At 34.9% G+C, this 15921-nt stretch overlaps 1 protein-coding gene and 1 pseudogene across 1 annotated transcript; both read right to left on the bottom strand.

The window, feature by feature from the left end:
* Positions 1–1569: 1569 nt before the first annotated feature.
* LOC148619225 (rhodopsin, GQ-coupled pseudogene) lies at positions 1570–3466 on the bottom strand (annotated as a pseudogene).
* A 9300-nt stretch (positions 3467–12766) lies between these two features.
* LOC148619224 (rhodopsin, GQ-coupled-like) lies at positions 12767–15197 on the bottom strand. Its single transcript, XM_088577025.1, has 3 exons — positions 14926–15197; positions 14349–14485; positions 12767–14026 (listed from the first exon to the last, which is right to left on the bottom strand). The coding sequence occupies exons 1-3, from the start codon at positions 15195–15197 to the stop codon at positions 12918–12920; spliced, it is 1518 nt and encodes a 505-aa protein (XP_088433151.1). The 3' UTR covers positions 12767–12917.
* Between the last annotated feature and the right edge of the window lie 724 nt (positions 15198–15921).

Here is a 15921-nt window from a genome sequence, read left to right as displayed (position 1 = left end):
GATACTACAGACACTGTGAGGTCAGCCTCATATCTTGACCTACACTTAGAAATCGATGGTAAAGGTAAACTATTGACCAAACTTTACGACAAACATCATGATGACTTTTCATACAGAATTGTCAACTTTCCTTTCATCTGTGGCTACATTCCTTCAGTACCTGCGTATGGAGTATTCATATCACAACTCATACGTTATGCCAGAGCTTGCCGAAACTACGCAGACTTTTTGTATCGCGTTAGAATTCTAACAAATAGGCTTCTGGAACAGGGTTATGTTGCTACAAGATTGAAGTCAACACTACAAAATTTTTCTAGAAAAGCAGAGGACGCTTACCCTACCGGTGACCTGCTCCATGCTCCCAGTTTTTAGTGGAGTCCGAGTTGCTCATTTGCTTTTGTTACTTTGTATGTATGATTTTAGATACTTTATGTTCTTTGTTGTGTATGTCTGTTTTCCATGTCTGGTCTTTGTCCTTGGATTACATTCTTTTAATTACCGCTATAACCTTGGTTCACTTGATTACTCTTTCAATAGTCGATATTTAAAAAGTTGACTTTCAGAGCTTACTTAAAGGTGTGTTTACATTTGTAGAAGACCTTTTGGTGATCTCTGGAAGAATTTACTATTTTGTATTTAGATTATACGCCGATGATTTGTTACGTATCCGTTTTTTCCTCAATTTCGTGTATACTCAAGTCAAATTTTTTAACTTAAAAATTCTTTTAGTGCTTTGCTGTTTATCCTAACACATGCTGCCAGTTGTTTAGTTGTCCTGTATCGCCTACAGGTTCTTCAACAAAATAAAAAGTTGAACGATTTTTTGTTACTAGTATTTATTCATATTAAAGCTGTGATAAAATTATATTAAAAAATATTATCCATAGCAGTGTCTGCTTTATGTAGTTGTTCTATTTGTAAAGCTATCTTTTTATTTTGATTTTTCTTACCTTGGTTTTTATATTTGCAAGTCTGTCAATTTTTTATAAAGATGATTTTTATGTGGACAAAATTTGATAATAGGTCCATATTTAATCTTTTCCAGTATCCTTTTTATTTCCTTGTTTGGATTGTCCTGTTTAGTAGGCAACTTATGACATACAATGTACTTATTAAATAGGAAATAGTAATGACAGAATAGAGATCAGAGTAATCTCATGGTGATAGATTTGGCTTCCTCTTTAGATAGTTTTAATTTTGAGTACTTGTATAGAACTAATTTTTGAATTTCAGACCGTCCAATGTATTCGATTCTTATGCTGCTGTTGAGAAGTAACTCCTTGAATCACGTGGACAGCTTATCGACATTTGTAATATTAATATGGTTGGTTCTTTTGTATTTATAATCATACCGGATACATTACTCTTGCTTTCGTAGTGACTGGTATGTCGATTTTAGTTTTTAATATTTTATATTATATTGTTGTACATAAAAAACCAAGGAGGCCATGAGTAGAACGAATGGAGGACAGAATATTAGGCCATGAGTAGAACGAATGGGGGACAGAATATTCAAGAAGAGAAAAGACCAAACACCACCAATAACATACATAAAAGACGTACCACTGATCTTCCTTCCAATGTAGAAAATGAGTTTTCTGACTGTTACTTGTCTTCATATTTTCCAAATACGTTGTAACAATTTTCTCTGCCAGAAAACCGAAACAAACTGAAAACACATTTTTATTATACAACAAAAAAAAATCAAACAAAAATCTGAATGTTGATAGAGTATACAAATTATAAATACTGAAAAAAAGAATATCAAAATAATCACTAACATTAATCCTTCATTGAAATCCATCAATCTTATAATATTATGCGTTAATATAAGTTGTCATATTTTTCAAAAATGTATTACTCCAGGCACGTAAGATGGTTTAAAACATAGCTTGATCGCTTCAATGAAATATGTTCACATGTGCTTGTTTCTTCTATACCACAAGAATATTCGCTTTACTGTCAAGTGAACATAAATTCATGGTTGATAACATTTCAACTATACGGGTATTCAATGTTCAAACGTTTGAGCATGTCAAAAGTAAAAATAGACGAAAATTTATTCGTTGTAACCATTAATCTGGTACTCGAAAGTAATTTATACTCGACCGTCATCAGGATCTACATGTTTTGGGGCCGCTGGTACTTCAATATCTTTCTCAAAAGTTGGATTTGTGTAACATGCATCAACGTTTTTTTCGGTTTCATTTTTATTCCTTTCATTATCCCCATTCGGGCTCTTTACTGGTTTTACTTTGTCAGTGTTATCCTTTGGAATGTTAGAATCCGGAGATTTATCTTTTGGCTCAATATTTGGAGACACGTTTGATGTTTTGTCACCAAGACCCGGTATTTTTCCTGAAGCAACGAGTTGTTGAACGTAAGTTGTAACATCAATTTGCTTCCCGTTCTCGACTACATACGTACCCTTTGAGTCAGTTGCAATCTGGAGATTGTCCTGAGATGTGATTTTAGTGGACTGTTTAGGCTGGCCTACGGGTGGTCTGTTTGAGACAGTAACAAGAGCCTGGATTAATTCACGTACAATCAGACCAGAGTCTTGAGCATGGTTTCCTGGACCTCCTGATCGTGACTGCCTGGTGAAGGACGTGTCGGACACGGCTTGTCTCATTTCTATCGTCCTACCATAGTCATCGACATGACTTATACAGCTAGAAACATCACTTGATACGTCTTCACCTCCGACGTAGTAACTGTCATTGCTGACCTCCCTACTTACTGCTCTCTTCGTTGACCTCGAATGGTTAGCACTATTTGGTGTACTAGTCGTCGGTTTGACATCACAGCAGCACATCAACCAAGGCACACGCTTGTTAAGGGCGTCTCTGAATCTCGGATGGCTAAATGCATATACAACAGGGTTATGCATGGCGGCTGCTTTTGCAAACATCACTGGCAGTTCTGATACGTATGGGGTAACCCAATCTGCAGGACCAAACTGGCCAATGAGAGCAACGATCGCATATGGTGTCCATGACAGTAAATACAAGAAAACTATCATCATGGCAATTTTAGCTATTCTTACTTCAGCTTTTGTTTTTTCTTGGTTTGCACGAATGTCTTCTACCTTCATCTTTTTAGCCATTTTGAGCATTTCTTTATCGTGCTTACGAATGGCTTTCCATATAAGAACATAGCTTACAACTATTATGAACAGGGGAAAGACAAAGCCTCCAATGTACATTCCAATGATGAAAGTTGTCACGTGGGTTTCTCTGGTAAGGTAATCGAAAGTACACGACGTTTGAAAACCTTCGGGAATGTAGGCACCCCATCCAAATATTGGTGGGACAGACCAGACCAGTGACCATATCCAAACAACTATGATCATCATGAAGGCTTTCCGTTTTGTCATATTCTTGGCAGCTTTAAGTGGCTCTGCTATGTTGTAGTAACGGTCTATAGAAATTGCCGCTAAGGTAATTATCGACATCAGACCAAATAAGCCACCAATAAAACCATAAAACTGACATGCTGAAAACAGAAAGAATGGCGTGACTTTTAAATTGTTCATTCGAATACAACTAAGATAATAGAATGTGGTTGAAAAATGTGGGTTTTTATTTGCTTCCTTCGAGGAAGAATAATATAAACATAGCGTTCATTTGTTTTATAAATGTAACAAATTGGCAATACATTGTATCTTTTATGGCAACACTGATGTAATCAGTCTTGATAAAGTTGAAAATATATTGTAAACATGCTTTTAAAAATAATAATAATATAATTATTGTTGGAAAGTGTAGTAGATGTATTGCGACGTTATGGCGTTGTTACGTTACTAACAAACGTCATTGCCACTTTTCCCTATCACCTGTATAGCGATTGTTAAAATGCTGATGAACATAGATGTGAAAGAAAGGCAAAGACACTTGCAGTGCAGAAGGTCAAAAACGTGGATCAAGTGAAAAAAAAATAAGATTTAAATTTCAATTTTAGAGTAACAGTATTTTATTCATTTGATTAAAAATGATTCACAGTTAATTCCAATAACGTAAATTCTTTTATTTTGATACTGTCAAATATATCTCTGTGAATAATTCAAAAGTTTTAACTTCAGAGCAAATATCGTTATCGTGGGTTTTGTTACTAACGAACGTCATTACCGTTTTTCCCTATCAACTGTATAACGATTGATATCTACTCTACCGTTTTTACTTGCAGCATATTATACGATCATTACTAATACGTGTTTGAGTTTATATACGATATTAATAGGATTTGTAATGTTAACATTCGAAAGCATCAGTGGAATTTCAACTGAAGACAGCTTATGCTGTTGACAATGTACCTATATCTCCCCACATCCACTTTTTATTGAAAGCCGAAATCGTCAGCAATGGGAAACCATTTACTGCAGAAAACACCATGTCACTTAATGCAAGGTTAATTATAAGCATATTGGAAGGCGTCTTCAGATTTCTCGTTCTGTAAAAAAAACCCAACATATTCTTTCAGGTAAGCAGAAATGAAGTTGTTTATACATATGATATGTGAATCGAGCAAATCAAGTTAAAGGTATAAATGATATCATAACTATAGGCAACATAATATTGAAGCGTCACTATTGGGACATTTTAGATCCACCAAATTACAAGTCATTGGATTGAATGTAACAATAGGGAAATTTAAGTAAAAAATTTTATAAAACTGGCTAACCAAGAGGAAAGGGCAAAATGCAATGTTAATAGCTGGGATTTGAAATTTATTGGGCTATTTACGTTAAGTTCAGAAACGTTTAAGATTTTACCTGCAATGTTACGTTGGTCACTGTCCGAAGCTCAGCGTGGGTGGTTAAATATCCTGCATTGTAAGGTTCACATTGCTCGTTCGTATTTAGTTAACTGTGTGTTTTATTTGTGTTTATTTGTTGCCACTGTCTCCAATTTCATTGCTTACCTTTGTCGTTTGACTTTTGAGCCATGAATATCGCTGTCACCGTGTTTTCCCTTCAATTTACTTATACGTTGGTTTTAGTAACTTACGTGCTGAATATCCATATGACGATTGAGTTTCCAATAATCCCCGTTATCCCTACAATTGTGATATAGATTCCCACACAGTAATGGTACATATCAGGGATGGTCGGAAACTGCTTCCAATGCGGATGTATAAAATAGTTAAATGTATCATAAAGTGAAGTGGTACCATTACTTGATACCGTGGTCAACTCCTCAAGGCTCGTCGTTATTCCTATGGGTAATGAAGAAAATACTGAACTTTTTACAATGTCTAGAAAATAACTTTCAGAGAATAACATTACTATATGTTAAAACACAACCTTCATCATTGTAACATTGATAATTTGAAGGTTTTATGTAACTTCACTTTTCTGACGAACTTGAAGAGTGAATATGCTTCAATACGAAAGAGAACGTTTTCCACACATACTTTCGTTTCATTCAGAAGATTACTGGAATAATAAAATTTACAAATAGTAGATTATTTATGTATAAGTATGTAGCTTTGACACAATAGTAAATGATAAAACAGTGCCTTACCCGACATTTTCCTTGTTAGTGCTATGACGGAGAGTGTGATTTTTATCTCCTTAAATAAGATGTAATGTTCTACCAAGACTATAAGAAGATTGCACAGATCCAGGCGTAAATTTGCAATGCAGAAATTAATTACCTAGTAGAATCAAAGATATGGGTGTGTGGGTAGTTCTCAGGCAATATATACAGATCACTATTTCTCACTCCCTTATAATAATATTAAAGTTCAAACATCTCCCTGTACTTACAAACTAATTAAAAAAATCTTATAAAATGATAAAGTAGCAAAGCTTAATACATTTGACAAATATATATATATATATACGTGTAAGTTCGTTAAAGCCATGCTTGAAAACATGATATTTCTTTCAGATCAACGGTACGATTCAACTCCCTACATTGAGAGGATGGTACGGTTTTGACAACACAGTCAATACTTTCTTAGCCAAACAATGACTAATTTTCAAACTACATAGCTGAAGCGTATAATGCAGTACCTGATTGAATTAGTTAACGTCTAAATGCAAAATGATTCAAAAAAGATAAAAAAAAGCTACCATTTTCTCGATTTCATGCCTCGTCTGACTTCGTGATTTTTAATGTTATTTTAAAGAAAAGAAAAGAAAAACAACACAGAAGCAATATCATAATTTTATGATGGTTATTGGGGGGCAATACTGTCTACTAGTCAATTAGAACGATATTTAACGAATAACCCAGACAAAGAAATATGTTTAAATATTTATTTTTTGTGTTAATTAGGCTGAGATACCAACAGTGAATGGCAATATTTGTGTGTAGATTGGAACTTGAAAAAAAATCAGCCTATAGTATTCAAGATTAAAGTGTTGAATTGTTAATTGCATTCCAATGGGATCAAATTGTGCTCCTCAACTTGCTGACCTATTCCTTCACTCTTATAAGGCTGACTTAATACTGATCTCATCAAAAAAGAAGGGAAATCGTTTAGCTAGATCCTTAAATCTCAGTTTTATATAAATGACATATTATCATTTAATAATTCTAGTTTCGGGAATCTTATAAATCACATCAACTCAAAGAACTTGTGATAAAGGCTAAAAACCACTAATTCCACTTCCCGTAGGCTTGTATGCTAATTTCACAATATTCAATGGCTTCTCTGGACTTTACCTTAACTTTAACCTGCAGAGGACTATATATCAGCATGATTCTACATATGTCAGCTCACAATCCTCAGAATGGCATATGGGGTTAGCAGACTTGCAGTGCAGTACTGGTCATCGGAAGTGAAGTGTCTATAAATAGCATGGGAAATCCCAGTGTTTTCACAAGATAGGGGTATATTTAGAAATCATTATGGAGATTAGGCTTCACATCACAAGAAGCAAAATGCACCTATAAAATGTACAGAAATGTTTTTCCTTTCAGAAACTGTTTAAATTTTTTAAATGAGATGAGAACTTTTTTCACAGCACTATGAGGAACAGGGGTAATTTCTGCGTAGGACTATTTTTGCGTACGTTCCAAATGCTCATTGGTTGAATTGGTGGTCTGTAACCTAAAGATACTACAGACACTGTAAAATCAGCATAATATTTTGACCTACACTTTGAGATCGATGGTAAATTAACATCCATCTATATCTGTAATATACGACAAACGCGATGACTTTTCATTACGTACTGTCAACTTTCCTTTCATCTGTGGCAACATCCCTTCAGCATCTGCGTATAGAGTTTTTATATTATGACAGAGCTTGCCGTAACTACGCAGACTTTTTGTATCGCGCTAGACTACTTACAATTAAGCATCTGGAGCAGGGTTATGTTGCCACAAGATTGAAGTAATCATTACAAAAGTTTTACAGATCGTTACGGTGTATTCATCTACACCATGAAAACCATGTTCAATGTGTCATGGTTTTCCTTTCCTCTTTCGTCTACGCTGGACTTAACTTGTTAAGAGCAACTCGGCAGGTGTTTTTTGAAAAGCAGAGGATGCTTACCCGACCGGTGCACTAGGTCAAATTTCCTAGTTTTTGGTGTAGTCCGAGTTGCTCATTTACTTTTCTTACTTTATATTAATTACGTTATTCAATGTTCTTTGTTTTGTGTTTCTGTTTTCCATGTCTGGTCTGGATTACATTCTTTTCATTTCTTGGTTACTTTCTGATATATCAAAATAGAATTCAATTCTGTTTAGATAATTTACAATGTAACTTTTCATTTTTGTATCCCAAATTGTCTGATTGTGAATAAAAAAAACATGATTTATTCCGTGCTAGAAATAAGCCTCTTTACAGCTCCGCCCAAGCAAACAACACCACTTGAGCTACATCATTGTAGCCTAGCACAATTTTACTACCCCTTTTCACAGTTTTTTTTTTACGAATTTGCATTGATCTATCACATACTGGCTCATAATATTGACAAACCGTCTCAACAGAAAGTTCTTGATGCCAGTCACATAACATTTCAAATGAAGAGAAACTAATTTGTCCAAAAAACTGATATTCATAAATCAAAGACCGAAGTCTTCAAAGTCGCTGATGGTCAAACATTCTCTGTCACTGATTGATTTTGGCTTACTTTCAACATCCAAAATGGCACGAATGCGATATGCTCTAAAATCGGGTGACTTCCTCTAATATATTGGTTCCCTTGATATGATTGCGTACTCTTTCGTAACCGTGATAACCTGAATGTTTTCAATTACCCAGAACCAGATTAAAATTAAACTGGCAATTTATAGATATCGGGGTGCTGATAATATATATGACCTATTTATAGTCAATTGTAACGAGCCCCTAGCTGTGTCTGAATCGAAAGCTGGATAATATTACATAAATTAACCGATCATTTCATCTTTTAATGTTAACTTCCCGTCCTCATACCAGCAAAAAAAAATACCACACACACACAAACACCCACACAAACAGACATGTGTATGATATTTTTTTTAAAGAGAGGTAGTTGTAGCTATCTTTGGGTCGCTAAAGATATTGACACGTAGAACACACGTGTATGATATTTGAGAGGTACATTTTTATCTCGTATGAAGCAAAAACTATGACGCCATGGCGGTAAACACGTCAAGGATCTGCAGCATTACGTGGAGTATAAATATATAGTCATGCGAATCATATGCGAATATAACATACTGAAATTACGAGTGCAAGAAATCGCAAACAATATTACCGACTTTTTTGGGTGTTGTATGAGTATAGATATTGAAATCCATGCAGAATAGAGAACATATTTATTACTACTAGTAAATGAAACAAGGAAGAAGTGTTTTGAAATCGGAATTGCCTTTCTAATTCAACCTCTATAAGATAAGCACAACCAAAGTTCTACATGTTAATGCTTTTGCACACTATTTTGAAAGCACAAAAGTTATAACTTAGAAAGCGTAGGAGATAGCCGGTCAAACCATGTTACCCCTATTATCTGTACGGAATACTTGAACAAATAAGTTAAATAAACTGAAATTTTGGCACGGTTAAATGAAACTCAAAGTATCTTGGTGATGTACATGTCGATTATAAGTATAGTCAATCTACAAACAGCTGTATCTTGAAACTCCATGGAGAAGACGGCCATATACCTCATGTTACCCTCAAGGAATACATGAATATTTAATGATGTTATACATCAATTTGAAAAACAAATCTTAAAGTCAACATGCCGCTTCTTGTTTCCGTGGCGTCCAATGCTCATATAGACGGCAGATGTTGAATGAAATCATGTGTGAAGTTTGTGTTTTTATCCAACGATCTGATATCAAACTCCTTCTGTTTCATTTTCTGGTATTTTACAGCTTGTATTACGGTATGAGTTTGCCTATCATTTGAGACCATGTGGTGACGGGTTGATGCTTAACAGGTTGATGACTCTCGCATTGGTAATCATACCACTTCTCCTATTTTCTATATTTATTGATAGCGATCTCCTGGTTAAGGTTAATATGTAAACTAGTAGTTGCCCAATTTGTTTTCTGTAATCATCCATTCAATCAAACATTATGTAATGGCAAAAATCCGATATTTTAAGTGTAAGTGTTTGTTAGAATCAGGCAAAGGGAGAGAAATCAGAAATGTGCATGTCAAAACCCCACTGATCTGACAGTGTAATATCACTCAAGGATACCTTCTCTATTTGAAAAGACCATTATTTAATCTCTGAATCACTGGCTTTGTTCAGATATTTTTCAATAGAATGATAGAAAAGTGAGGTTTTTTACAGACTTATCTGACCTTGAAAAGTTCATTTTCAGTGCATTTCAATGAAATTATAGCTCTATGATCCAACATGGTATGGAAAATGTTGTCTTTTTTCCTTGATTCTGATAGTGCAAATAATCAAATTATACTATCAATTTTTTTCGTTTCTTATTTCACCCATTGTCTTATTCTTACAGGCACTGACATTTTATGTGATAACCTTTTCATGATAAGATATTTCTATCTTTTTTATACTAAAATATACCAGTAGAAGTACAATTAGAAGGAACAGGATCTAAAAATGTTTTCTTTTCATAAAACCATAGTTCTATGATAGAGTAATCAAGAGGAGCGGAAATCAAAAGAATATAATCCAAGGATAAAGAATAAATAGGAAAAACAGACACACACAACAAAGAACATCAATAACCAAAATAGCACATAAAAAGATACATGTGATACAGTGAGCAAATTGAAGCTTGGATCAGGTGCACCGGTAGGGTAAGTGTTCTCTGCTTTAAAATTTCTGGAAACAACCGTGGAGTTGCTCATAAAATGTATGTCCGGGTAGACTTAAAGAGGAATTCGAAGGAAAATATGACACGGTGAACAAATCGGTTCTTGTGGTGCAGATATATACACCGTAATGATCCAAGAGTTCATGATGACGACCATAAAACTTCTGTAGTGATGACTTCAAAATTGTAGCAATATAACTTTGTTCTAGAAACCTGACATTTAGCACATTACTACAAGAGCGCAAAGTTACGGCGAGCTTTGGCTGAACGTAAGAGTTGGGATATGAAAACTACAAACGCAGGTGCAGCTACAGATCAAAGAAAAGTCGAATGAGATGTTCACGCGTTTGTCGTATAGTTTTGTCAGCAGTTTTCTTTTATCACTGATCTTTAAGTGTCCTCAAGACATGAGGCTGCCTTCATATGGTCTGAACTGTCCTTGATCTCACGTTTTTGGAAGTCGATGCGATGTATGAAATCCCAGAACGAGGACTGATTAATGATAAAAAGTCATCTATATAGCCGAAACTGAGATCAAAGGATATGGCCAAACGATGTACCTTCTTTTGTATCAGGTCAGCCTCATATGAGTAAAGGAATTGGTCAGCGACTTGTGAAGCACAGTTTGTTGAAAAATTGTCTACCACGCTGGACAAATATGTTGTCGATCAAAATTTCTAGCATTTTCGTTAGTATATTTGGAAGATGACTTGGAATCGGTATGAGGGATCTCTACCAAACACTATGTATCTGTGTCCAGTGGACAGTTTTTTTTTCTGGAGTAGCAACGATGCATTATTTTTTTGAGTCGGAATTTAAACTAAGTATATGGAATAGTAGTATAAAGGGTTTAAAAATCATAGGTCTTGATACTATTGTATTCTGATAATAATCTAGCATTGAGGGTTTCGACGATCTTTCCAATTTTTCAGGATTAACATTGAATTGATACCACTGCGGGAGTAACAAGTGTTGTGGTAAGACTGGAGACCCTCTTTGACAGCTGTGAGTATTTAAGTTAAAAGTTGTAGTACATATTGCAGATCAAGCTATAAAGCGTTGTTTGTATGGATTCTGTGGAGTTCTGGAATCCAATACATGGACAGTAGATCACAATCTTCGTCTTAAGTATGGATACCAAAAGTGGAAAGCACGGATTTGTTGTTTTCCAATATCTCTAATTTGGGGAGTGCGATAGCAGTATAGGTCTTATTATTGGTATTTTTTTATACGTCTACCTCTGATAATAAGCATTGGATGTAATGTTTCTTGCAGATTAAAAACTATGTTGTTTTCGACTTTGTCTACAGGAACGACAACATATTTGGCATTCATAGTTAATAATGTTTTTGCTACATCGGAATCTTTGAAAACTGATGAAGCATTGACACTCATTGGCCTACTTAATACTTATCGATTAGAAATTACAGTCTTTACAGCTTCTACCTTCTCAGACTGGAAATCAATGTCTTCTTGTTCTCTTTTTATCCATTTTCTTGCATAGTCCTGCTCAGCATCGATAAGAATTTAAAGTTACAATTCCAATTTATGGAGCGTGGTTCACGATACTTGGGACCTATAGCAAGGAGCTTACGAGGAGATTCGTTTTTTATGATGTTTTGTGACGTGACCGGAAGGACCATTTATGAATGGAGAGTTTTTGCGTGAACAATCAGGTAGTTTAGCTTTGAAGTCCCCGATCTCGAGTTCCTGCAATACCCTTTTATACCTGAAAATTTGGGATGCAATAGGTGAAGTATAGGAATAAGAAATAATCGGTACGGATTTGTTTTTGAAATACGGCAGAATTATGTTAGTGACGTTTCACATTTAAGTCTGTATAATGATGAGGTAGGTCGAGAAACTGGTGTGCAAAGACTTGCTTTGTGAAGTTAGTGTAGTAAATTCAGAGATATAAAGTAGAGTTTAGTTCGAAAGTGGTTAAGTCCTAGAAGTTTTTGAATGAAAGGAAGAAAATCATCTATGAAGACATCATACATCTTAGGTATATTGGCAATGACCATGATTCCTTATCAGTCTTGGACTGCTGTCGAAGAGAGTAATCAAAGGAACCATGATTCTAGCGTAAATAAAAAAAATCTAATCCAAGGACAAAGAACAGCCATGTCTGGTCTTTGTACCTCCAATATAATCTTTTGATTTCCGCTAGTCTTGGTTCCCATGATTACTCTTCCAATAATGATCAAATGGCTCTGTATGTGCTACTTTATTCATTGTCTGTCTTGCTTTGTATAATTTCGTTGACCTTCTTTTTAATGCAGTGTATTTACGTTTCGTAAACGAATTTCAATAAAATAAATTTCAATAAAAAGTTATTTTCTCTCAGAGGCATCGAATAATCAATGACACTGATGTTTCCTTCATATTGTTTGCATACAGTTTTCCACGTCGAGTATCTTAAAGTAAAGCTAATTTGCTTGTTAGATGCTGACTTTTATGTAATTTGCCAAATAAAGGTCCGACAAGTTACATTGTTGGGCATAACATTCACAACCATTCTGTTATTAGATGTTTATATTACATATTAAGTCAAAAATAAACTGACACAACAAATATCATGTTTGTAACATCATATCATTTATAGCGTCTTGGATTTATATTTGGATGGTGTTTGATAAAACCCGGAGAATTCATAGCAAACGAAGTTTTGAAAGCCTAAACCTTCGGTGCTTCATTTTTTGTTTCTTTGCTGGCTCCTGTTGTGTTTTCTTGAATAGGTTTTGAGGTCAATAAACTTGCAAGATACTTAGCAAGCTGTTCCTGTTTGCCATCCTCATCTTGGCCTTTCTCAGTCGTATTAGGTGTTTCAGTAGGTTGACCTCTGCTTGCAACAGTAACAAGTGCTCGAACAAGATCCATCATAATTTGTCCAGACCCTAAGTAGTTTTCTGAGCTATCACATCTCTGCATGTGTATACGTCCTTTTTTGTCATAGACTGATTCGCTGACATTCGTTACATAGCTAGAGGCTTCACTTCCATAATAATTGCTATCATTACTAGTTTCCCTGGTCAAGTTGCGTTTCCCGTTTGTGTTTGAAGATATTTTTGTGGCCTCATTTGTTTTAACATCATAACAGCACACCAACCATGGTACCTTCTTTGACAGAGCCTCTCGAAATTTTGGATGACTGAACGCGTAAACTATTGGATTATGCATGGCACAAGCCTTTGCCAACATGACGGGAATTTCTGAGACAACAGGGGTTACCCATTGGGCAGGTCCGAATTGTCCAATTAGAGCAACCGTTGCATATGGGCTCCAAGATAAAATATATAAAGTGATGATTGCCATCGCAATTCTTGCAACTTTGATTTCGATGCTGGCTTTTTCTTGTTTGTTCCTGAGATCCTCGGCCTTTAATTTATCGACGACCTTTTCCATTTCTTTCTCGTGTTTTCTTATTGCTTTTAGGATCAGCGCATAACATCCAATAATAATTGCTAAAGGAATCACAAATCCACCGATATATAGACCGAAAATGTATGATCTCATGTGAGGCTCAGTGCTCAAATAATCAAAGGTACATGAAGTTTGGAACCCTTCCGGTACATATGCACCCCATCCAAAAATAGGCGGGACAGCCCAAATAAGAGACCACGCCCATACACACATGATCATCATTAGAACCTTTTTCCTTGTCATATTCTTAGCAGCTGAGAGGGGTTTGGCTATGTTGATGTATCGATCAAGTGAAATGGCGGCTAAGGTATTGATTGACATCAATCCAAAGAGTCCTCCAATAAATCCATAAAACTGACATGCTGAAATGTATAAATATCACTTTAAAAGAGACTAAAGTTAATTATATTTCTTGAGAGGTTTGCATGTTTTTTTTGCAGTTAGTCTTGGTGTGATATGAACCAGAGTAGGATATATGTAAGGATCAGTTTCAATCGTATTTTGGCCTTGCGATTGAAGCCATCATGTCAATTGTACTAAATTTCATAAGTCACGAAGTATCAACAAATATATTAAATCAATGTTTCTGTGTTAATACAACTTACAGAAATCTGTTAAATCATCCAGGGACACGGAGCGTTTTTTAATTCATATATATGCATAATCTTGAGATATATAGCATACCTGTATCACCCCACATCCACTTCTTGTTGAAAGCCGAAATTGTCAACAGAGGGAAGCCGTTGACTGCTGAGAATATCAAATCACTCAAAGCCAGGTTAATTATGAGCATGTTCGATGGAGTCTTCAGGTTCCTTGTTCTATTAAAGGAAAAACATTATTAAGAGTATGTTAGTTATCATCTAACACATGTATGATGCATATATATAAAATCATATTGATTTTCTAATATTCTAATGATATGGGACTGTATGTTCTGTAACGTTTATTCCTTAAGCAAAACGATTTTGGTGCAGCTAAATTACAAAGTGTTCTAGAATTATGTATACAAATCAAATTTCCAAATATTTACAATTGATTATTTCAAAAGTGTTTTTTTTTGTCTGGTTTACTTGTTCTTTGTCTTTGTTCATCCAACATTTTCCAACCAGATACAAGTATTCAATCAAACATTCTTTGCAAAGAAATAGGGATGCTTAAAAACATCGAATTATCGAAAATTATAAATAATGCATAAAAATTAGAACAAAGAAAATACTTCAAAATATATGATATTTATGTAAAAGAAGTACAAACATACGTGCTGAATATCCATATTACAATTGAGTTGCCAATTATTCCAGTTAATCCAACAATGGTAATGTATACACCGACCAAAAAGTGCCAGTGGTCTGGTACAAGACCGAACTGTTTCCAATGCGGATGTATGAAATAGTCATATGTATCATAAACACTGGTGGTATCATTATAGGTACCTGTGGTCAGAGCCACTGCAGGGCTCAGCTCACCGATAGATACTGAAATAACAAAGATAAATGAAATGACGTTAACAAGTACTACCACATATTGCATTACTATTTCCAGTTTACATTTGTTTCATATTGCTCTTACCACAGAATCTGTAGTATACCGAACAGTCCTATTGCATTTAATTCATTGGTAATAAAATGAATTTACTTTTCTATTGGATAATATCTGTTGTTATAAATGCTAAATGTAGATGACAATTAAATGTTCCATTACTTCTTACCTGACATGATGAGTCAAAAATCAGAAGATAACAAACACAGAAAACTAACAGGTATTTATACTCACTGTATATACCACTAATAAGGAATTAAACGAGCAGAATAGTTTACACCCAAGTTTTGCCCTTAATGCAGTATTATGGAGAAATATATTATTTGTTGATAATACCTTGGACCACGTGAAAGCACTATCACGTGCTTGAACTTGACAATGACTTTGATGGCACCAGTTATAGTCTTAAAGTTTCTGAAATCGATAAATTGTCATTGATATATGGTAATGTGTAATTTTATGTGAAATTATATATTTGTTGGTTTATTTATTATATAAATGTTACATTAAAAAAAGAACGGATATGGTAAAATGCAATGAATGCAACAGCGTATAACCTAAATCCGTAGTATCAAATACATTAGAGGTCAAGAAAAGGTCTTAGCTAGAATCTTTGTTCCCTTAAATACTCTCTATTACTTCAATAACCACCGGGTCGGTGCCATTACCAGTGGACCAATGGTCTCCGAGAAAATTCACGTACCCAGTAGTCAGA

This window comes from Perna viridis, chromosome 4 (genome assembly GCF_037379345.1).
Source record: "Perna viridis isolate PV_CMFRI_1.1 ecotype Kerala chromosome 4, ASM3737934v1, whole genome shotgun sequence".
NCBI classification, from domain to species: Eukaryota; Metazoa; Mollusca; class Bivalvia; order Mytilida; family Mytilidae; genus Perna; species Perna viridis.
This window is presented reverse-complemented; position numbering and strand designations above follow the sequence as displayed.

Bases quoted from the DNA above. Each gene is read 5' to 3' on its own strand.
- LOC148619224 (XM_088577025.1), bottom strand. From the start codon at position 15,197: ATGCAATATGTGGTAGTACTTGTTAACGTCATTTCATTTATCTTTGTT. The intron at 14,486-14,925 runs GTATGTTTGTAC...TTCCTTTAATAG, and splicing joins GTAATATGGATATTCAGCAC to AACAAGGAACCTGAAGACTC. The intron at 14,027-14,348 runs GTATGCTATATA...TATACATTTCAG, and splicing joins GTGGATGTGGGGTGATACAG to CATGTCAGTTTTATGGATTT.